General features: G+C 39.6%; 1 protein-coding gene across 1 annotated transcript in view; it reads right to left on the bottom strand.

Moving 5' to 3' along the window:
- Nucleotides 1-24,597, bottom strand: part of KIF26B (kinesin family member 26B) — a 285,391-nt gene that overhangs the window by 186,071 nt on the left and 74,723 nt on the right. Inside the window, exon 3 of the mRNA XM_039569408.1 lies at nucleotides 11,120-11,653. Within this exon, the coding sequence (XP_039425342.1) occupies nucleotides 11,120-11,653 (534 nt within the window). The remainder of the gene's footprint in view (nucleotides 1-11,119; nucleotides 11,654-24,597) is intronic.

Raw genomic sequence — 24,597 nt, 5'->3', positions numbered from 1 at the left:
CAAGTGAATCCCGCTAAAACAAAGTCCTTATTTGCAAGTTTCTTCTCAGAAAGCACAGTAGCTGCTTGTTGTAAAAGGCAGAGTGTATGAACTCTGTGCAGTTGATAAAAATTCCAGCTCAAGCTGTATTTGAAGATAAAAAAACAATCAACCAGCAAATTATTTTTAGTCAGTTCCTTCTGCTACCAAAGTTTTTTCAAATTGTTCTGAGCCCTTATAATTTCTGTTTCATAATCCACTCTAATATTGATCCTTTCAGGCAGGCTCAGAAAAATCTAACCTCAACATATGAAATGCCAAGATGGCCCTTTTTGTCCTGGCTGTAACAGGAGAAAAGGTTATTCTCTCAACTCTTCACAGACTGCACAGCAGCCACCTAAGGCATATCCCTCAACTTTCCTGTACATCCATTTCTTAACACATAAAGCATAGCACAACAAAATTTCTTTCCTCCCTCCAAGTATTTTTGATCATTTTACAGATATGGACTTTAAAGTCTGCAAAACATTACAGTTATCAATTCATTATGGGTTTCCCAGTAAAATTTCATTTTTCCCCACTCCATGTCCATGCAACGTTTAAAAAGTCTTGGGAGCAAATTCTCTAATGGCCTAAGCACAAACCATTCTCTTGCTGTAATAGAGTTGTGGCCACCTACAGGTCCTCTGGCTTTCTGTGGTAGCATCTAAAGGTTCTTCAAGAAATTATGAAGAGGCATTTCTACTTGATGTATTCAAATTGGGCACAAGAATACTAGCAGCAATAGCATTACCAAAGAACTTTTTTTATTATGAATCATATAAAATTTTCCAGCAGATAGAATGGGATACTGAGGAGAAAAAAAGTTGTTTTTCAGCATTTCTGTTAAGCATTTATAACTAATAGGTGCCCTCCCACTCTCTCACTCTCAAAAAGAAACCAAGCCATAATAATCCTCCACCGCCACACTTGAAATCACCTTCCCTGGAGAACAGAGGAGGAATAAGGTGCTTTATTATTCATATTCACTGAATCATAAAGTGCCTAGAGGCCACAGAAGTAATGGCCCGTTGCACCAGTGCCAATTGTCCCTGCTTCAGAGACAAAGCATTGAGATGGCAGGGAGAAGTAGCAAATATTCATAATACACGATTAAGGTGATTGAGCAGTGAATGGAAAAGGAAGCAGAGAAATCCACATCACTGGGATTGGAAAAATCTCATAATCTGCACATACATACCACCCCTATTTTGAACCCCTTTCCAGGAATCTTGATCTAAAGCAGGTCAGGTATTGGCATTTCACCTACTTTTACATAAATAGAAATAAATCTTGATAAGTTGGGCTCTGGAAATGTTTAAAAGGATCTTTACCAAGGTTCTGAAGTATAAGACAACAGTCAGGAGATCATAAGCATCACTCCTAAATCCTGGCAGCAAATGGCATATCCTGGCATTTAGGATTACAGAGGCAAAGACCCTTGTGATGACTGACTAAGGACAGAAAACAATGAAAAGCCAGTAACATGAGCACTAGATTTTGCCCTCCAACGCACTTAGCTGTGTGAAAACAACTTGATCCCTCATTTAGCCTTTACATCTAAAAGTAAAATAAAGTAGATAAGCTTTAGGACACCCTCTGATGCTCTTGTAAGTTGTCAAGAAAGCATGGTGGCCAGGAACCTTTTGCTGCGTTGTTCTCCTAAGTCACTTGAATAGTATCTTGCTGTATCATTTACTGAACAGGACAAATTATATTATTTTTTGTTTACATTACTTCAAAGCAAAAAAAAAATCAGAAATCCTCACAAGCTTTCAAACTAAGCCTCAGCTAAACCTACCTAGCATTGCAAGACTCTTCAAAATTACTTTTGTAGAAACTGGTCCAACTGTAGACAGAGCTTTTTGAGTACATTCTCCCTGTCAGTCCTATCTCTGATCACTGCCATGATATAGCAGTATCATACAATCATGTCACATCCTTTTTTTTCTCCTGCACACTGGCAACAAACTTCACACAAAGTCTTCAGGGATCAGAGAGACTGATCAATTAAGCACTGATAGTATCTCATTACTATACATTTTCTTGTGATGTGCTCTGTATAATTTCATTAATAGCAGTTGAATTAATTTTCCATTTTCTATGTTGCACTGCAGTAACTGAGAAAACATACAAGAATAAAACAAAGAGATGATTGTGCTTACAATTTGTGTTTAAATCCAGCTACACTGCCTAGCTCCAACAGCCTAAAACCTTTCATGAAGGAAAGCAATAATAAACCATATCTGTCAGCTGCCTTTTGCAGGAAAGAATATATCATTATATGCTAAAAAAACATGGGGTTTTTTTTACAAAACTAGGCCTAAACTCTGCTTTTATTAGTAGCCTTGATGTAAAGAAATGGCAGGATTCACATTACAGGTGTTGTATAATTATCCAGTGACACTGAGCATGCAGCCATAGCGAAGTCAGGGAAGCAAAAATTATTTCATCAAGCAGAGCTCCAACCTTTAATTCTTTTCCTGCCCTTCCCACTAGCCAAACACCTTTGCATAAATTTAGGCAGATATTTGATATACACATATACATGCCACTTTCCCAAGTTAAAACAAGTATTAATTTGAAGTAAAGCTTGACAGATGCATGTGTTTGATTCAAAGAGCTCTCACAATAGAAACATTTCACTCACTAATCCACACAACTGTGACCTTGCACTGGTTGCAGCTTAGTCACTTGACACTCATATCTACCAGTCAGACCTGTAACTTTCCTGGTATATACAACCCAGGTCCTCAGACACCTGAATGACAGATGTGATGGTGACTTCAGTGCTCTCATACAAGGAGGAGCTACAGATGCTTCTGCTGAGATTTGCTAGCAACATTAACCACAGTGAGCACCAACCAACCTCTTGGAAGATGAAAGCTCATTACCATCCCTTCAGACTTTGGAGCAGTTCTGAATTCTACTTGAGAGGATGTGTGGGAATGAAAGGTGAAGAACAAATTCATTTCTTCTTGGAGCAGTTTGCAGATTTGAGAGATGTTTTCATTAGCTGAGAAGGGCTTTTTCTCACCCTTGTACAGATGCAATTCTTCCTTTTTCTTCATAAAACACATTCTGGCAAAGTTCAAAAGAAGCTGGATCATCAGGTTTCTGCTTTCATTTGCCAAGAGCAGTTTCAACAGACTCTTCAGTGCAGGGTGAGACCAGAAGAGTATGGAAAAAAAAGCTTCCCCATTCACCAACCCAAAAGGGAAGCAGAGGCCCCTATGAGTGCAAGATGCTGTATTTGCTCCCATCACCACAGCTGTTCTCATACTCTGGCTGATCAGATCTTACAGGGCTGATGTTGTTCTCACTTTTATCTGTATTACACCAATGGAGCCATGTCAGCTGCAAAGCCATTATCCTGGAGTGAGACAGAAGACGGTCTGGTCCCAAATGCATTCTATCTGACAACACCCATCTCTCAAGTCCTCAATGCCCTAGAATATAAGTGGAGAACCAACCACTTTAACTAAAATCCACTGAATTAAAGAGAGCTTTCCCAACACAGAAGTTGATGCTCCTCCCTGATGCCATTTCAGAAGCACTTTAGAGGAAACAAAACAATGGTTTTACATGATAGCTGTGTGGAATCACATTTCAGAGTTGCATGAGTCTCTAGGCATGCATTCCTTACTTCCCATAAGCACAGCATAATACCATAGCAAAAGGTTTTGTAAGTTTATTTTTTGCATAGTAACATACTTCATATTTAAAGTCTCAAATACTTTTCTAAGCAGAAGTCAAAGGTCAGAACAGGATTCTACAAAAGGCACAAAAATATGGTGTTTCTAAATCTAATCTTATTTCTATGTCTCATTTATGCAAAGCAATGGGAGAAACAAATGTCTTAGTCAATGAGACATTTGAGTACATTGATTGTACTTTTTGAGTGATATCTTTGAGTGATATCCCTTAGGAATTTAAAGGGAAGCTCCTAAAAATTGCTTTCCAATTCCTTTGTCATCCTCTCCTGATCTCAATTAGTATGAGCTGCCTTTGGTTTAGTACATTTCTTTTTCCTCTCTTTTTGCAACAGATGTTGAACAATTAGTAAAATACAGGAGTATCAGCCACAAGAGTGAATCTTTATGCAAAAGTAAAGACCAACATGTTGCTCAGATGATTGATTCAACCCAAGAAATCTTTCAGAATCTTCACACACTCCAGTAAGAAATAATAAAAAAAAAAAGTTAAAATAATTCTGAAACGTACAACACTTACATTGAAGTCTGGAAATGTTGTAGAAACTATTGGAAAAGCACTTTTCACCGATCTGTTTATCACAGGCCTCCCTCCAAAACACAGCACCTGTCACCCATTTTCAGAACAGAGGGACACAGAGTTCATCTAAGTACTGAGTATCCTCCTCCCGGGGAACCCAGTTACACCTATGCCAGCAAGATTTGGTGGCAGTTTCAGAAATTCTAGTCCTTACCCAGATATTGGATGTACTTACAGGTGCCTTCTCCACAGATTATAAGATACCAAATGCCTTATTCTATATGGAAATTCATATCTTACTTTTTTTTATCCTCATATCAGAAAGAAGGGACCCTTTCATTGCCCACATACGCACATAATCCTTTGATGAATTTTCCTAAGCTTTTGGACTCAATACCTTTTCTAGTAAGTTCCAAAAAACTGTACACTGCATAAAGAGTGTATTTCCTCTTACTTCCAAACTGGGTGTATTAGCTCTCCATGTTCTCAAACAATGAAATAAAGCAGGAGCTGACCATTTTTCTCTCTAGTTCTGTGCTACCTTGTTTACATCATAGAAAATAAAAGGACAATTTTGTGTTGATGTATCAGTTTGTCTTCCCTCTTTTCTATCCCATCACTACATCAGTTTTCTCGCTGTTAAAAGACCTCCTCTCAGTTTATTTTTTTTTTTTATTAATGCAAGCAATCAGCACAGCTATTATCTAAGAAATGAAACTAGTCTCACATGTGGACAAAATCCTTAAGCTACAAGCAGGGAAGGAAACCAAGACTCCAAATCCTCACTAATTGTGATCTTCTGGCTTTTGCTAATTTACAGGATTAACTCACTCCTATAATAGTCCAGATTTCTTCCTCACATCACAATTGAGTCACGGGGTTTTCATATTCACAGGATAAGCCTATTTAGCTCTTTTCAGTCCATGGGATATCCTTTACCTCTTTCTTCCCTTGGTCACCCCAGTATCATGAAGGGGAAAAGTAATGATTCTAAGGTCATTAAGCCATGCATAAAAATGCCTTAAGAGATCAAATCATGCCAGAGTAATGCAAAAAAATTAACCTCTCCTACAGTTCACAAGGGCTCCAGTTTCCCCTCTTGATGATATTAGAAAATCAGTATACAACTGGGCTGTTAGTTGAAGGGGTAGACAGGAGGAATGAAATACCAATAGCCAATCCTGTAATATACAAATTGGATGATCAAACAATCATGGCAAAATGTCAACTGATGACATACTTTGACTTTAGTGGGGTCATATCTAATTATTAGTGACTTGGTTTAAAAAGGCTTTTAGTCAGGGGAAAGCTACTTCAGAGATAACAACTAATGCATGGGGGAAGAGGGCAACAGAGATAATCAAGCAAGGATATAATTTCAGTGCCAATGAATTTGTTTGACAATCTGTTTCTTGGCCCAGTCAAACAATCTTTGTAAATAAAATTCTTGCACTTTCAGTGTATAGTCTGACTCTGGAGTCACTTTGTTAAGAGTCCAGGTCACAGAATGGGGGAAAAAAAAAAAATCAGTGCAAGAATTTGCACACATCTGCTCAGCATCATCATTCATGAGCTCACAGCAATAGGAACAAAAAGGTTTTTACTACATTCAGGGAGCCACAATACTCAGATGTGGATTTCATACATAAGGTGACTGAGCTGCTTTTGAAACACAAGCCATCCAAAAAATTCTGGACCAAAGCCGAACGGCACAAAGGCAAAATACCTCCAGCATTTGGTATCTCAGGAAATTGTGTGTGGTTGCATAAGAACACAATACTAGAAAGGTCAGTATACAAATCTCCTTTTTTTGTTGCTAAGATGCTTTGGTAAAATAGGTCTGGCTCTGGGAAGCATGGAATAATTACGGAAGACACCTGTTAGTCTGCAGATGGAGCAAGTAACTTGATTTCTGTATCTTCCATTATATGCTTTAAAAGCTACCTAAATTACCCTGGCACCAATGTAGCAATCATTAACGTTTTATCTTTATCCTGCTGAACACTAAGAAGCAACAGAAGCAGCAGCAAACAGAAGAGAAATAAATTTTACAGCAAAGACTTAGAAAAAAACTTGGAATTAAAATCCTGGATGGCAATACCTCCCACACAGGCATTGGCTCTCCATCTTGCACCCAACTCTAATCATTACCAGTTTCTTTTTAAAAGCCTGGGCCTGAATGAACTGATGTTTTATAAGACAGCCACGACCTAAGTAAACTCCAAACAAATCATTCATCACAGCAAAGCTCCAGAACAAGCTGGTACTTTCGCAGAGAACTGTTCTTCTAAACACACGTTATACATAAAGAGGAAACAGAAAGCACATACTGTAGGCTTTCATCAATTGTACACAAACAAAGCCTTTTATAATTCTCAATATGCTTGAGATCATTATGCCTGGGGCCAAGAGGCTCTCAGTAGTTTAAGATCTCATTTTCCAAACTTTTGGTTAAAAGAGTCTTTTCAAGAGCATGGGAGAAAGGAACACTTTTTTCTGTGAATATGTTATGTTCACAATGCCCCTACTCAAATCCTTACATGCACTGTGTCTTGTTGGTTACCAAAATCAAACTTCACAGCCTCAAGGTCAGGAGCAGGAGGTGCTCACCCACATCAGCCTCCACATTTTCTGTTAACCATCATTCCCTTTTATGGCTTAAATTTTCCTGGAACTGTTGACCCTCTCCAGTTCTTGGGCTTGTTCTGACCTTCCTGTCACTCAAATCTACCAAACACACTGTGCTAAATTTCCTTTTGTTTGCCTTTTGAAATTATCTACTTCAAGACATGAAAGATTCTCATGCAAATCCAGGACAGTAACTAGAAGACCAAGGAAATGCCTACTGTTTTATGTTCTGGAGCTCACGCTGCAATGAAGTTAATGCCATGCTTTTGGTTTAAAGGCACACCAACACGAGAACCAAGCAGGTAATTCAGTATTTCAGTAAAAAGTGGAGTGCTTTGGCTCTAGAAAAAGTGCAACCAGCTTAATCTAGTCACTATTATCAACTCCTTTCCCTTTGAAAGCAAATCCTGAATCAGTCTGAACTCCTAAGGATTCAAGTCTTATTCTTTAATGTGATGTTTTTGTTTTGGGTACTTTATCAGCTTGGGATAATAAAGTAATAAAAGTGTTATGCATTGAATTTAAGATAGCATTTTCTACAAAAATTACAAGAAGCAATAATTTCATCAAGGAATTTGCACTTTTCACTGCTACATTAGTACCCCAGGACCAAAGGGGTTTTTTTTCTTTGGAAGTGTTCAGTAGTCATTGGTAACTATCAAAAGTGTACTTAACACTGTGGTATCCTGTAATTCACACCAGCAGCTGCACAAATAATTACAGCCCTTCTCAGGTAAAACCTCAACAATTTAAATGAGTTTTCTCTGAGCAGGGAAGGATTGAAATCCCTTTGAATGATTGGGAGATCCACAGAAGCCTTTAAAAGAGTTAAAGCAGTCTGATCCATGGGGCATACCAATGCTAACTGCCGACGAGCATGGAAAGAGCACTATATTCAGACTGAATCAAATTCTACTGAATTTTGGCTGATATTTTTCTACATGTATTAAACAGAAACAGGTCAGTTTTGCCCTGACCATTTCAGGATTCCCATTTCCATAGAAGCGTTGTAATGGGCCATGCTCTTTGTTTAAGATTATCAATTCCATTTCCCTGCCTCAGATTCCCTGTTTTTAAAAGGACTTACCACCAAAATTTGATTCAACCCCTTTTGAGTCAGGCCTAGGGGACATCACAGATCTTTAGAACCAAATCTTTGTTTCTGTTTCAAGGAGTGCCTAAATATGGAATCACATCAAACAGGGACTGTGGAGCCTGATGGGGTCATCTACACCATCTCCTTATCTCCAGGTAGGATCAGTTTTGCCTAAAAAATTCTTAGCAGCCACCCCTCTGCTGTTCTTAGGACACTCCATTGACTAGTTCCAATAATGCACCCATTAAATTACTAGAAACTTTTTACATCTGACATGCATTGCCAGTTGAAGATGGTATCACTTCCATTTTTTCAGATTTTAAACATATAATACATTACTAAATCTGGTAATGTATAAATGCCCATTTGTTTAGCTTATTCCTGGTAGCAAGTGCTCTTTCTGTAAAATTAATTTAATAGTGGCATTTCATTTAAGACTTGTCCTAAACTACTGAAGTAGTCGAACCTTACAATATCACAACACTTCCTTTTATTTATATATATATTTTTTTATTTATTTTTATTGTTTTACTACTGGAACTGAAACAAAGTATTAATTAAGTGCCCAAAAAAAGGTTCTAATTTTAGGCAGTCTGGAAGGGAAGATGCTAGGAAAGGAGTAACATCCTACAACTTACAACTGTAGGAATACTTTTTGGTGCTTAAAATTGCAGTGAGTCTATTCTGAGCCACAGAACGTCACTTTCAAACTAATGTTTTCTCTTTTTTTGATGATACTTTACGGAATAAATCACAGTCAGTTTTCAAGGTACTCAACCATTTCTTTCAAGTTATCTAGACTGTCTAACAAAAGCTGATTTACAGTGGGAAGTGTCTACCACAGGTGCCATTAAGTCTAGAGCATGAGACTGCCTTCTCCCTGGACATCTATTTAACAAGATAATGATGTGGAAGGGTACTGCTCTTCTCTGTGCGAAGTGCAAGGGTTTCTATCCCAAGAAGTTATTTTCTACTCCTCTTAGATAATGCACAGTGAGGTTTTTCTCATCACTATTCTTAAGGGAAGGCAAGAAAACTTAATTAACATATAGACATTCACAAGTAAGTAGGTTAGCATCACCTTTTTTAATTCACCTCCAAATCAAGAAGGGTTCTAATTAAGATGAGATAACAGATTCATCCTCCTCATGCTCTTCCCCAGCAGAGTTTTGCAACTGTGGGTGCATAACAAAAATGTACTTATATGGGACAGAGATCTAGAATGTTCTGAAAATTATTAGCAAGTGAGATTGGTTTCTGCACACAAAAGCAGAAAAAAAGCAAAGCTTGCATCTTACCAATATTTGAAATTACACATAAATTACTTTTCAAACTTTTTCTACTTTCTTGACTAATTCCCACTCTGATACAGATCCTATGTAAACAAACACTAAAATCCTTTTGGTGTGCTTAAAGACAAAAGCTATCATTATTATTCCTCAGCTGGAGAATTAGATGTGACAACTTCAGTACAGTAAGAATTTTAACATTTGAGAACAGAACCTTAAAGGAAAAAGATGAAACTTACAATCAACATATTCTGACACAGACCAGCATTGCTAGGCTCGTTTGGGTTTGGGGGTTTTTTTGTCACTTTTTGTTTGTTTTGCTGTTGGTTGGGTTTTGTTTGGTTGACTTTGGGATTCTTTTGGCTGACAGGTGTCTGGAGAGCAGGCAATCTTTTCAGTTTCAAGGTTATTGAAAGTCAAGGGTAGGGAAGAGTCCTGAACTTAACTGGAGCCAAACTACAGAATCAGTCTGGACAATTCTGAATATAAGACTCTTCTTAGTGAATGTTTTCAAGACAAAACTAATCATCAAGGAAATGCAAACACTATAAAAAAGTAAACAAAACCCATGTTTTCACAGAAGATGAACCTAAAAGATTGTGAATGCAATAAAACGGAACTAATTTTCCCAATACAAATAACAGTCATTCAGATTTGTTAAGGTGCATTCTTTGTTTAGTTTTTTTTCTTAGCTGAAACATAAATCAGATTTTTTTCTTAGATCAAAACTATGATCACATACTGACCTACCCACATGTGATTCAGGTTCATTAGAGCATAAATCCACAAAAGCATAAAGTCACATATTTTCCAGATAAAATAACTGTACTTCATTTCTGGTTTTACCTAGTTGCTTTGGTGCATGACTATATCTTAATGCTTATTCATAACATCACTTTTTTTCTGGCTGTAATATCAGTTAGTCATACCAATAAAAGTTAAATATTAATTTAGGGATCTATCTTAAAATATGTTCATAATTTAGTAGAAAGACCAACTTCCAAAGTTATTTATGTGCCTAAGGAAGCCAACAGGGACATTTGTGAGAACATGTGAAGAACAGGCTTATGTCACAATCTTCGAGTGCTTGGGTACTCTGAAAATCCCACCACCTGCAGTTAAGTGTGTCAGAAAGCCCACCTCCTGTCACACAAAAGCTTCTTCTGTGCCCTCTGCTGTGGATGGGTTCTACAGGTACTTACGGGTGTGGTGTACTAGAAAACAGCAGACCAAAGAGGAGGAAAAGAACATGCTGAGAAGTACATGAAAATATCCCAGAACTGCTAGGATCCAGAGATTCCTGGACCCATTGAATCTACTGGCATCAAGAATGTAGGCGACTTAGACCATGTCAAGGAAGTTAGTACCTGCTATATGTACTCAAATGATCATACACACACAAAATGGAATAAAAGATCATCTGGATCCTTCCTGAATACCAGCTCAGCAATCACTGGTGCACTAGTGCCACTTTCCACTTGGGAGTAAACAAGCATGGCTGGCTCCCAGCTGTTGCTCCAGCTGAGTATTCTAAGTGAAAGTGAGAGAGGACTGTGTGGGCAAATAACTGCAAATACTGTATGATTACTTATCTGCCATTAAAAACAACAGCTTGGTTCTGCTATTAATAACAGCTGAATTAATAGAAGGCATTCTCGTTAATACCACTTTTGATCTGTGTCTCCCCCAACTCAATCGCCTATCAGGCAAACAGTGATTTATAGCACTCTGTGTTTTAGTGCTCACATACACAAGTGGCTCCACTTCTACCCCACAGGAGCTAACAGTGCCAGTAAGCCCATGCAAGCTTCAATAGGAAGGAAACAAGTACATTCTGTTATCTGAAAAGACTTACTTGGTAGGGGTAGAGAGTGACTCCATTCGTTCTTGACAAAGACCAGGTGCCGTCAAGGTACTGGTGGGCCTGGATAGCCACAGAGTTGAGAACATTACCATTGCTGGGGCTGGTGGCCATCTGAAAGCTGACCTTGGCTTGGTGTCCAGGAGAGCCATTTTTTTTCTCCACCCCATTTCCAATTCCTAGACTGTTGGGTTTTCCACTGTGTTTGTTGGCAACAAAGCCTGTATAATTAGATGGAGCATAAGGAGCAGGCATATATGCCCAGTCCCTGGGCTGCAGGCTGCCCATGTGCCGGGGACTCACCAATGTGGGGACATTGGAGAGAGGTGGGGGAGAGCCTGGTGAGGCATCATATTGTTCTGAGTTGGCAGCTTGCTCCAAGGTCAGCACCATCTGAATGGCCTCTTGCTTCAGCTGGTTCAGGTGTGTGGCACAAACATCACATCTGTTGTCCTTCTCATTCCACGCCTTACGAATGGTATTGGGAACTTGGAGCTTCTCGTGAATCACTGAAGAGAAGCCTGGGTCCTACAAATCAAACAGAGAAGGGTAAGGGGGGGACAGGAGAGAAATGTTTAACCATGGTCATCACAGTGAAACACTATTACTGCATTTCAAAAGCAAATTTATGAGATAAGCTTAAATGCAAACAAAAGCTATTAGATATAGTCAACATATGCCAGCAGCAGAGTTGAACAAAACTCAGAAACTAGATTGTGTTGGAAAGGAAAAATTCTTTTACTTTTACTGATAAGTGGCAAATATTATAATTCCACTGCAAGCTTCAATGCATGGCAGAGAAAAGGAATTAACCTGCTTCACACCACTGCACCTAATTTCTGGCTTGAATGAAATCTACTCTTAGTTACACAGGTGAGATTAAGAGCAACTCCACTATAGCCAGTGGACTTGTAGCAAGGTTCATAAATCCATCTACTCATCAATACCAGCTTTTGGTATTTAAAAAACCCAGGAAATACTCTGCAACAAAAATTTAACACTTCAAAGACAGCAGTAAAAAAAAAAAAATTTAAAAGTACCACCACTCTCTCAAAAATCCTTTTCAGAATTCAAAATAGATGTATTCTTGGTAAATTAATTGATCAACTATCCACTTTTCAGCCAAAAAAGAAAAAAACAAATTAAATCAAGCCACCTTTTTGTTATTGAAATGATCTACCACGATTCTGGGTATCTGCTGATATCATAAAACAAAGTAACAATTTTCTTCAAAAAGTACAACATTTATAGAGTTAATAATCTGTAAATAATTATTTTCTTCTCTGAAAGCATAGTTCTGGTGCAAAACCACCTAATCAGGTTTAAAGCCTCTTGTCTTACAGCCTTACCTCATGGGTAGATATTTGAACATCAGTGGTGCTCCCCACAGGGCAATATGCCCCCTGATCTGACTACCATGACTGCATGCTGGTCCAAATTGCAAAATGCAAATTGTGAAGCCGAACAGCAATCTTAAAGCAGGCTTGTCACCAGACTTGCCTGGTTCTTACAGTATCACACAGTTTTAGAAACTCACAGCAATGATGTGTGCATTGCACAGAGCAAAAAGTGACAGGTTTTTGATAGAAATATTTATTGGAATTTTCACACCACATTTCTACAGTTTTACAGATCAGGCAGGACAGACTTCACCTGCCCCTCCCTAATTTTTGGAGACTTACTGGTGGATTTTCTTATGCGTAGTCAAAAAGATTAATAATCAATAGTATCAGAATCTTTTTTCTCTTCATCTTTGTGGCTTTAACAGCTTTAGCAGCAAACTGAAATCAGAGAGTGTATGTGTGTGTGAGGGAGAAAAAATCCCACAAATAGACAGCACTCTTATCAAGTAATTAAGTAATTTGATGAACCCCATGCATCGAGATAGACAAATTTCATGTCTTGGTAGTTTGGTTGTGCTGGGAAAGTGGGTAGGGGGTATGATATAGGGAGGGAGAGAATTCATTGGTAGAGGGTCATATTCATTATGATCTGTCTTTATTATAGACTCAAGCATTTTATTTTCACTGTTTAACTACCGTGAACAGCTCCTCAGCATGCAGTGATTAATTGATTCATAAATCATGGTGCCTCTTTATGCACAGCAGCAAAAGAGCAGTTCCAGCCACAGAAGCCCGGGAGAGTCATATAAGCTGATGGGAAACAACAGGAGGCTGAGGTCTGATCAAGCCTCAAGGTGGTCATTTCTATTCTACACACAAAGGGGGTCAGAGCATCAAAGTGTGTCAGGAAGGCAGGAACTGGATTCTGCACCAACCCTTCCCCCTTAACCTTCGGGAAGGGGACTGGTGGAAATCAAGGGGAAAAAACAGGATGCAAAATATGTCAAATCACATTTTCCATCCCAGACCATAACTAGGTCAACAGATCACATCAGATATAGGCATCCACTCCATGATGCCAGGTGTGCAGGGAAATTATTCTCTATTTTCCCCATAATGAGCTAGACAAGCTACCTATACAGCTGAAGTGAGGAATGAGTCTTCTTTCCAGGCTGCTCCACGTCACTACAGGAGAAATCCTTGCCAGCTCTTCCTTCAGCTAGCAAGTGCCACAGGGGTGGTTGCTGTTCTTTGAAAGTTAACTTCCCTCAGGCAACTGGGCTTGGACCCAGGTAATTATATACAACATTCAGATCCAGCAGCAGTTCAACATGGAAATTCCTGCATACTATGATAAATATTCCAAGGAAATAAAGCCTTCTCCACCGTAAGCAAATGTCAGCACGACATAAATATTCAAGTAGCACACCAGCTTTAAAGAGTGCTGGACAGCAGTGAATTCAGCTTCATCTCAGTGTTAAAACAAACATCAGATCATTCTCTGATACAACAATAAACAGAGAGAGAGAAGGAAGGAGAGAAGGCAGACTGTTCTTCCTCAGGAGCAGAAAGAAGAAACAGGCACAACCTGAATTTATTACTCCCAAGACTGGTCCTACTAATCTATCTGAATCTACTAGATGGATGGTTCAATACTGGATCCAAGACTGGGATATGAAACAGAAAAGTCTATGGGACAGCAAATAAATTTGGATAAACTCAGCTTCCAGAAGGACATTAGTCACATTTTGTTCTCAAAACAAAACTGATAGAGCCTAGAGAGTTTACTTCCTTATTCTGCACTAGGCAGCTCTACTATAATTTCACAGAAATGGCTGATAGCCTTACAACATATTTAGCAGGGAAGAGGCCAAAGCTGAACTATCTCTATACCCTTGCTCAAAGAGCAGCTACACTGCACTTGCTGTTTCAGTATTTCATCTGCAAGCAATATCTGCACACATTCCCCCCAGAATGCTTATCAGTTCAATAACCAGTATCTTGTCCCATACAAAAGTGACAGGCAAGCCTCGCTGGATAAGTGCTTTGAGCCACCTGCACTGAGCAGCAGGAATTGAAAAAGGTTATAGCCTCTACTGAAACATGTGAGGTCTAAGAAACTCCACACTCCCTGGCACAGGAGCAGATTTGCTCGTGAAATCTGAGGTTGACACTAGAAATACCATTTATATTTTGGCACTCATTTCCAGTCCTGATGGAACAAAGCATAGTCACACTGAAAACTGAAAGAGGAGTTTAAAAATCACAGAAGAGTTTGCTTTGAGTTCAGGGCAAAGGTTCATGATGGTTTCTCTTCTTGCTGCAATAGTTCACCCAACTTTAGTATAAACAGCATTACTGTAAACTCCTATTCCTATAATAAACAAATGAAAGCATGTAAGAGGTCTGAAAGCTCCAGGAGATCAGCCACAACACAGACCATTGCATAACTGCACAAGGCAAGGAGCAAACTAAACAGAGTGCACACTGAGCTATGCTGCAAGAAGCCTTTTCACATTACCTTTGAGTTCTCAAGGTCAAGTAAACACCAAGATAGTAACTAATCCCTGATCTTTGTTCCTGAACTAAAAACCCATATGGGAAAGACAGAAGATGGAAGGAAATTTTGTGTGTTAGAGACCTATCACAGGTGACCTGAGGAATTCTTGTTTTACCCAGATAACAGGTACGGAGAACAGGCACAGAGAACAGGTGCTAGCTAATAAATATTGAAGTACACAAACAGCTCTACCAGGGTAAAAGCAGTCCTGACTTCATGGGGGAGGAGGAACTGCACGATTACTGTACAATAACTTAAGGTAATGCAGGAGCATCCTCCACCTCTTTCATATGCCTTCATAAACCTATACCACCTTGCTGTATAGTGTTCACGGTGTTCTAACTCCATCGCTAGGAAAGCAGATGACAAAGAGAATAATCCTGTCCTTCCTGCCACCCAGATTAGAGCCCATCCATCTTCCTCAAGAAAGAAGGCAAACAACCACTTCCAGCATGAAGCACCCTGTTTCACACATATATTTACACAAAGCTCACAAAAGCTCTGTGATGAAAGCAGGAAGATTTCAGCTGGTGGACACAGAAACAGGCAAGAAATAAGATGGACAATTCGCACTTTTACATATTACATGGAACCTAGTTGATCATAGATTCACATACAAATACCTCATGCACATTCTACTCTTTTGCAAGCAAACGGCAGGCAGATACTAATATAGGTAATACTCACTAAGATTTCATACATAGCTATATTTTATTTGGTCAATGACAGCCTATACAAGTTAGACATGATAACTTTATGTCATCACCTCAGAGAAAACTCAGATATACAATGGATCTCAAGATCTTCTTGAACAAATTTTGTTCTTCAACACCAGTATTACTCATTGCTCTTTACAGAAAGACAAGGAAGTCAATACTAACTAAATCACAGAGGCCAGCTTCTGCTCTCAGATGCTCACAGAAGACTCATGGAGTTCTTTTGTTTCTGAAAGGGTCCATGCAGCAATGACAGGGTGAGGGGAGAAGTAGAGGAAAGCAATGATCGAACTTCTTCCGAGGAAGGAGTGTGTTTTCCAAATTCTCCCACTCCACAGGCAGGGTGTAGAAGAACTAATTAAGAAACTTTAGTAGGAGGGAAGCCTTACCCTTGTAAAAAATCCTATGACTCTGCAAACATCTCTGCTCTAAACACAGTCCTGTTAGTCCATAGTTGGTCTCTATTTAGGAAAAAAAAAAAGGGGGGGGTGGGGGGAAGGAGAGAAAAAAATAAAAAAAGAAAAAAAAGAAAAAAGAAAAAAAAGAAAAAAGAAAAAAGAAAAAAGAAAAAAGAAAAAAAAGAAAAAAAAGAAAAAAAAAGAAAAAAGAAAAAAAAAAAAAAAGAAAAAAAGAAAAAAGAAAAAAAGAAAAAAAGAAAAAATCTCCTCCATTCTCCTTTCTCTCTTGAGGGTGTACTTTCCAGCTCAATAAAGAGATTATACTTGTAATTTACTTTTCAGAGGCACTCAGGCTATTTTCCAAGTGATTCTGCATCCTAACTTAAACATATCCTATCATCTTATAGGCTACATTTGAGACATTTGCTGTTTTCAGCATTCCAGAGCCCCAACAGTTGAAAAACAGCTCCTCACTGTTACAGTGGCACCACTTCTGTTAAAGCAAAAGTCCAAATATACTGAAGTCAATGGGAGTTTTTCTTCAAATAAGCACAATGAGATATACACTCACACTCTAAATGAGCAGCACTGCACCATCAAACTGAGCTGGAAACCCTTGGATAAAAATCAGTTCACTTTGGTCAGTAAAGACTGAATCATCTGAATTACTTAAGTTGGCAGGATCTCTGCTAGCCCAAGCAGTTTTCTGGTAAGTAAAAGCTAAAATTGCAAAAGAGCAAGACCAAGGGGGCAGCAAGGTGGCCTCCCTTGTTCTATTGCTCTGCACACAGCAACTGACACCTTCTCTGGGCAAGATCACACTCCTTACCCTCCCTGCCACAGAAGTCATTCCTCACACCCAACACATCTTCTTCAAATAACCCATCCATTATCACTCCCAGCTGAGCAAATGAAGCTATCTCCTTTGCTAGAAAAGAACATATTTCACTCTCTTCCTTCTGAAACTCTCTCCTTTTCCCAGCAGGAACATCCCCCACTGTTACTCCATGTTGGGGACAATAGAGAGCAATGAAACTGGAGAGCTGTAAGTGGGGAACTTGGGCAAAAGAAGAGACAGTGATCATGAGGAAAGCATAGTGGAATAAGAAAGAGCCTTTTTACATTAGCCTGTTTCCAGAAAGCCCTTGTAAAAGCACTGTCTTACCAACTACAGCAAAAAGTTCAGCAGTATTATTATACCCCACTTCTTTAACTATCACCATTCTTGTCTGTCAAACTATAACATTCTACTGCTGACTTGAGCCTTTCTTTTCAAAAAGGCAATGAGAGTACACCCTGTCCTACAGTCAGTATCTCCAAAACACATCTGGGAGACCAGCTCTTTTCAGAAAGAGGGGGAATTCAAAAATTAAGTCTTAATCCTGTCTGGTGCAGCCCTCATAACATTAGTATTTCAAGGTGTTTTTCTTGAGCTGGCACATACAACTGACATTTGAACTTCTATAATTTAACACTTGTCAGTATAAACCAGCCACTCTGCAGCCAGAAAAATGTGTTCTTTTGGTTTAGGCTGTTTTCTTATCTGAAAGAGACAGAAAGTCTGAGCAGGGTTCACCTTACAAACTCACAGCAGCAGGAAGCAGAAGACAGAAAACCCTGAGAAAATAGAAGGATTAAAAATGGAACAGAAAAAAAACAGGAGAAAAAAAACCCGAAAAGTGTTTTCTAATTGCTCCATGGATTGGCTCATGGCTCTGCTGATGGATCAGCACTGACGGACTTAACAGCTGTACACATCTGGCACACAGGTGTTTGTGTTAGCATTCGATAGCTAGACAGCAGCCAGATTTTTAATTGGGTTGGGAAGAAGAGATGAAACAGCAGCAGGAAAATCTAAATACACATTCAGTGGTGCAAAACCCAAGTCTTGACCAATGAGCTCTGCTATGCAGTTGTCGAGAGCTCTGCCCATAGCAGGCACAGGGTCTCCTGGAGGGAAGATTCTTCTACAGTTATGTGGCAGACAAAGGCAGCTGTTGCTGAAAGAGCAGCATTTGTCAACACCCTTTTGACAGAACAAAGAATAGAAACAAACTCAGAATTGCAGAAACCTCAACCCTTATGCTGGAAAAAGCAGCAGCTCTATTCTCCCTTATTTGCATTCTACTTTCCTGACTGGATATGGAAAGATTGCATTTGCTTTCTTAGCCACCAGAGCACACTCTGAGCTTGTGTTCAACAGATTGTTCACCTTGATCCCCTGGTACTTTCCTGCATCATTGCTATAAACAATTTTGTGTCATGCATGGAGCCCAGATGTACTTCAGATGCATTTTTGATCAAGTTTCCAGTCACCTCACAGAAGTCAGTGGCTATTGCTGCCTCTTCATTCAACTGAGGTCCAGCTACAGATTTGACCCAGCTATTGTTAGGATCAGATGCTTTCATGAGCTTACAAACTGTTAGCCTTATCAACCAAGTGTGACTCTCACTCCTCACCGTAGTGGCAGTCATGATACCTTTTTGCCATAAAATCCCTCTGATGCCATTGACAAAGACATTGTCCTGTATAGCTGATATCCTTTCACTTACCCTTTCAAGCCCATCTGGGATAAGCATGAAGCATGACTGACCTATGATTACATGGGCCAGACATGTTAAAATGCTGGAATAACATTAGTTTTTCTTTGATCCTTTCAAACCTCCCCATTATTAGAAGCTTTGATAAACATCTAATCAACAGATCACTTGAACCTCTTTGAGTAACCAGGATGCAATAGCAATTCTTGTTCTGACACATCCCCAAATTTTCAAAGTTTAGCTTGCTTCTCCTGAGAGGAAAGCATTAGAGTTCTTTGACAAATGCCAGCACTGAACTACTCTTGACACAGAAACCAGTGATTTCTCAAAAAGCTGTCATACCTGAAATGAGGTAACTAAATATCACAAATGAGAAGGTCGGAACAGTATTTGTGACACCTATATGCTTACTGTTCTCCTGATTAAAAAGAGTTTTGTGGCAAGCTAAAACCACTTGTAACTCCTTTTCAAACATGAGAATCTCTTATTTTAAGCAAACAATCGTTAGAAAGATTATTGTAGGGTTTATTTAATAATTTAGCAATCTCAAAAGAACTATTCAACATGTAACATTTTTTAATCAAATCTGTTCTTCTTCAGCACATTTACAATTGACAGGCATCAGAGAACCAAAAACTTTTGGGCCTCTTAGCTAACTTTTGTATCCTGCTTTTTTAAACTACTTCTGCAGCTCTTATGCATTTCTCTCCTCTCTGAGAAGCATTATTATCCTTAAATTGCATGCAAGACCACAGTTTTGGAAGGGAAGAAATTTCAAAAAAAAAAAAGGAAAAAAGTCAGTAGATTGATACAGGTTACTGGTGGCTTTTACAATGGGTAAAGAACTTTGCCTTTGCATGTCCAAAGTTCCTTTTCATTTTGGGTTACTGTGTTCTTCTGTTTTAATTCACTTGATGTTTGGAAAGAATTTTACCATTTTGTCCACTTCACACTGAGGTCCCAATGAGATGCAGCAAAGCTACCTTTCATTCATCTTGAATATGCTCTCCTCAAGCAACATTCATTCAGGTTCTCTTTTACAGTTTCTTTTCTGCTGCTGTCAGATTTCCACCTGTCTCAGCTTGACTGGAGAGGAGTTGGGAACTTCAAGGATACAGATTGATTAGAATTGGAGCATTGCAAGTCTTAGTACAGAACTAATCATGGACAGCTAAAACCTGAAGAGTTGCAGTTTAACAGGGTCATTTGAAATTCACACTTTAAACTGACCTTCTTTCATGTCCTTGAACATGAAAACACCAAGCAACCCAAGAAGTCTTAATCTTAGCAAACAGAAGTAAATTTCTATCCACTTTATTCAAATCAGATGGAGCTAATCTGCATGCCATCTAGGAAACAAGAGAATTTATATTGTTCCTAAACACTGAGAAAGGAGACCACAAAGACAACAGCCACTTCACAGGAATGATGAAGTCTCTCTCCCATGCACATTCACAGTCAGAAGCACATGAAAAACTGAAATGTATTTGCCTCTTCTCTATGTTTCGATTTTGCATTAGATGGATAACATTGCTAAGAATATATAACTTGGAAATAGGAATGAGTCTCCTCTCTGCACTGGTTCTCAAATCCTTCTACATGCAGAGCATTCCAAGCTGCACACAAGCCTGCTCCTACCACTCAGTGGCAGTCACATCTCACACTAGTATTGACTGGGGATTTCCATCAGCTTTTTATCTCAACTGAACTAAACATGCATCTCAGTACTCACAGGGCTGCTACGTGCCTTCTTTAGAAGATATTTCCTTCATGGGAATGCACCCGGGATCAAGCAAGTAGGCATTGAGAAAGCTGAATGGTTACTTAAGAGATCTTGAGATGCTGAGAACTGTCCTAAGAGCACTGCACAATCCTTTAGACTACAGAAGAAAAAAAAAAACAAAATACCTACTTGAAGCTGATGATGAGACTGGAAGGGGATGAAGGAGGGAGAGAGGAGAAATCAAGATAATAACCTTTGAAAGAATTCTTTTCCCCTAATTTCTGACATGAGCAATTTGAAGGTCTATTGGTGGGGTAAACAATTGCTGACCTAGAAGGAAGATCACAACTTTGCTCAGTAATTATTAATGAGTTGTATGCCACCCTGCTTTCCCAAAAGACTTTATGCTGTATTTTGGATGGACAGGAGTTGCATAAGAGCATCCTGTAAGCAACACTGAGGTTTGACAGCATTTGTCTGAAACACTCTCCTGGACCAGGAGGAGCACCTCGCCTGCATATCGCCAGGCCTACAGCGGACTGCTGCTTGAAACAGTGGCCACATACCAGGTGCTGACAGTCACTTACTGCACAGGCAGCCAAAGTCCCCTGCTGTCTATCCATACAGGCTCTCACAGTCGCACTGCCATCTCGTAAATCTTTCCCCCTCAGTAACATTTGGCCTGTTATCATTATCACCTCCTTCTCAGCCCAAGCCATTCACCCACAGAAGGGCGGCTCTGCTTCATTCTGCAACATGATTGTGCAAACTCCCATCATGTCCAAGATCAAACTACATTTCAGTGACACAGCCTCATGGAGATCCCATTTTTACCTCAGGGAGGGAAAAGCACCACCATCCTGTTCCTTTCCTGCCAGCAATACAATGGTCATGCTCCCTTCCTGGTTTGCACAGCCTTTTGGAGTCCAGCCTCAGGCTCACCAGGCTTGTCAGGTGCACAGCTCCCAAACACAGGAGATACCCTTCTCCTGCCCCTCGGCTGCAACACCCCACCTCACTCTGCACACTAATCCCAGCTCAGGTTAATTGATACCATGCTTACCACTTTGGGTGTGCATACCATTACTCGTTATTTTTTATTAACACTTGGGTTTGTTTTTATTAATACTGTGAACTGAGAAAAGAAAAATCCCAGTGCAACCCAGTGAAATTTAATTCTAACCGTTTTACATTATCTCAGCGTGAGTTATGTTTACTTGTGAAACCTCCTCAGCTTTGATGCAATACCAGACAGTAACCAGATATAGTTTTGTATTTATAGCTGTTTCCATTAACACAGTTATATTAAGAGCTTGTTAATGATCTAGTTATCAAATTGTCTAATTATGGTTTTGCTTAATTTCTTTTGTGCACATGAAATCACTTATAACTATTGCCTGTGATCCCTGTAACACCTAAAATGAGGTGTAACATATCAAAGACTGCTCTTTGGAAGTGAAATTTGTATATGCAGGTACACTTCTTTTATCACTTCTGATCTCATCATATTCTACAGATTTCTCATGTACAATAGTGTAGATATATTGATACCATTTGTATGCTTGCAGAAAAATATTGCAGACATATGAAAACAAACAAAAATACACCAGAGAAGTTAAAATCTGTCTTTGAGGGTGCTATGTGCCCCTAACCTCCATGCAGCCAAATCTAAAAGCATTACAGCAGCCATGAAAGAACACTTATTCCACCTAGGATACAGGGCAAGAAGCAGGAGCACACCTCGGCTTTTCAGCTGGGAATAATTTCATGAGCAAAGTTGTTTGCAGATTTCCACTCCAGTTGCAAGATCAGCTTATGTTTTATTAGCACAGTATAAACATTTGTTATATGCAAAGGAGAACAAAGAGAAAAAACCAAAATCCTGAATAAACTAATGGAAGTAACAGGAATCTGAACTGCTGTCAGTGCAAACTGAGTTATTCTGTCACAACTCCCTCACATACAGCATGAGGTCAAACTGCTGTGCACAGGACACCTTTTCTCCAGGCAAAGCTCTTTTCTCCAGCCTTGGGGTAGTTGCACTGTTTAGCCATGCCAACACATGTGGCAGAAAGTGTGTTATGACATACAGCCTTTTTTTCTTAAGTCTGCTGCAAACATACCTGCTAAATTTCCTTACACTACATCAGTGTGTGACTTTCTACCCAAACTATAAACTAATGCGTATAATTCAGCATATGCTTCAGCTCCAATTCAACAGACTCTGCCTGCATCTGCTGAGGCAGGAATTGCACAGGTTTCGGTATTTTGTGCCAAGAGTAGGTGGTAGAGTCTGGCTTTGAGGGGCTGGTGAGTGCAGGAAGAAGTGTGGGGAGGATAAGAAACTGTGGTCAGGATGGAAGCTGTCGGGCTGCTGAGTGTGGCTTTACATGACAAGAGGAGTGCTCCAACTCCACTCACCATGGCTTTTGCAGAACCTGCATTTGGCTGCATCCACACCAGGCAATCCAGAAGGCACCGACTACAGCAGCACTGACTCAAGCTGATGCAGCTGAATGATATCAGGCTGCCCTGGGGGAAGGTACTGTCTTGGGTCCAGAGGCTGATGGGCTACTTGGCTGCCAGGCATCTGGTGATGTGGGTATAGAAGAAACCTTCATGAATCTGAAGCCAACTGAGTTGGTATAGAGTACAATATGATTCTGTGGGCCATGGTCAGCCCCCTGAGATTGCTGCTGCTTCTGAACACTCACAGCCAGGAGCAAGCAACATGGTCTTAACATTTACCACTGTGCTTCTCCAGGCTGGAAAATGCTCTGTTTCAATACATATCTTTACAGACAGATTAGGGGAGCTTTGGAGTACAGCTAATAACCTCTTGTTGTTGTCGCCTATTAAACAAAGAATATCACAACTCAAAAAGTAGGCACTGTTTCAGTACAGAACTATTGGGTTTGTTCAAAATTACTCACACTGTGAAACCCCAGGCTGTCACAGCCTGTATCCCATCCTCTGCACCCTCACAAATCCCAAGCAATTCAAATGGTGAAGGATGCAACAGGGCTCAGCAGGAAAGAGTTCTCACCAAGGTCTCAATGAAAGCATTCAGAACTGAAGGAGGCCAAGCACTCCCCTCCCCACATCCATTCACTGTGAACAGAAGCCTCAAGCCCTTGCTAAGGGACCACAGGGGACAGGCACATAATGAGCCCTCACTGCCAAACAGCTCAGCATTGCTGGCCCCTCATGACACCGATCTACAAGTGCGGGCTAAAAACATGTCTAACCCATTCTTACCACGGTTCACGTTCTGTCCTGATTAAGCTAACTGCTGACAAGCCCAAGAGGGGATCAGCCTCTTGACTTGTGTGGTCTGATGAAGGCTAAGATTACAAATCTTTTTCCAAATAGTCCCCAGGTGAGCCACACACACACCAAAACAAAAAAAAAAAAAAAGAAGAAAAAAAGAGAAGGTGGGGGGAAACTTCCAGTGGAGGCTGGTAACATTAGCCAGCAAACAAAAATACAATGTACCTCAAGTTACAGTTCCAGATGAAAATCTCTCTAACCAGTGGGGAGGAGTATGGATTTCCAACTTTTGTAAAGATTAAATGATACTGATCATGACTTCAGACTAATGCAGGACTTCTTGTGCACCCAGTCACAGCATAATCCATAGGGAAACAGGAATCACATCTGAAGAAACAAAGCTAATAGTTCTTAAAACAGTCACTGCCACTATGACACTGCTCTTGAAATACACTAAGGCTAATCACCCTCTCCCCTCTACCCAAGGGCGCCTCCTGCAATTAATCTACAGAGTAATCCTCTAAATCAAGCTCCAGGTTTCTCCACTACTAATTCAGGTCTTAGATTCAGAAATCAAACCCAATTTAAGAAAATCTAGACGTACCTTCTTAAATAAAAATCATTTACAATCAGCAGAGCAACCCAATGGCCTCTTAAAGTACTTTATAAGAATTTCAGCAACCACTGATTAAGTAAACACATTATAAAATCTACATACATGCATAATTCATGCAACATGAAAAAAATCTAATTTTTGTTATTTATTGACAGATAAGCTGACATCTGGATTTAGATTTTTAAAAAGCCAACTAAACAAACAAACAAACAAATATGATAGTGTTAACATCATCCGAGAAAGATGCTTCAAGGAAAACAGTGCAAGGAAGGGGGAAACAAGGAGTTGTTATTTTACTGGTTTAA

This window comes from Corvus cornix, chromosome 3 (assembly GCF_000738735.6).
Source record: "Corvus cornix cornix isolate S_Up_H32 chromosome 3, ASM73873v5, whole genome shotgun sequence".
Taxonomy (NCBI): domain Eukaryota; kingdom Metazoa; phylum Chordata; class Aves; order Passeriformes; family Corvidae; genus Corvus; species Corvus cornix.
Note: the sequence above shows the minus strand (reverse complement) of the source record. Positions and strands in the feature narration are given on the sequence as shown.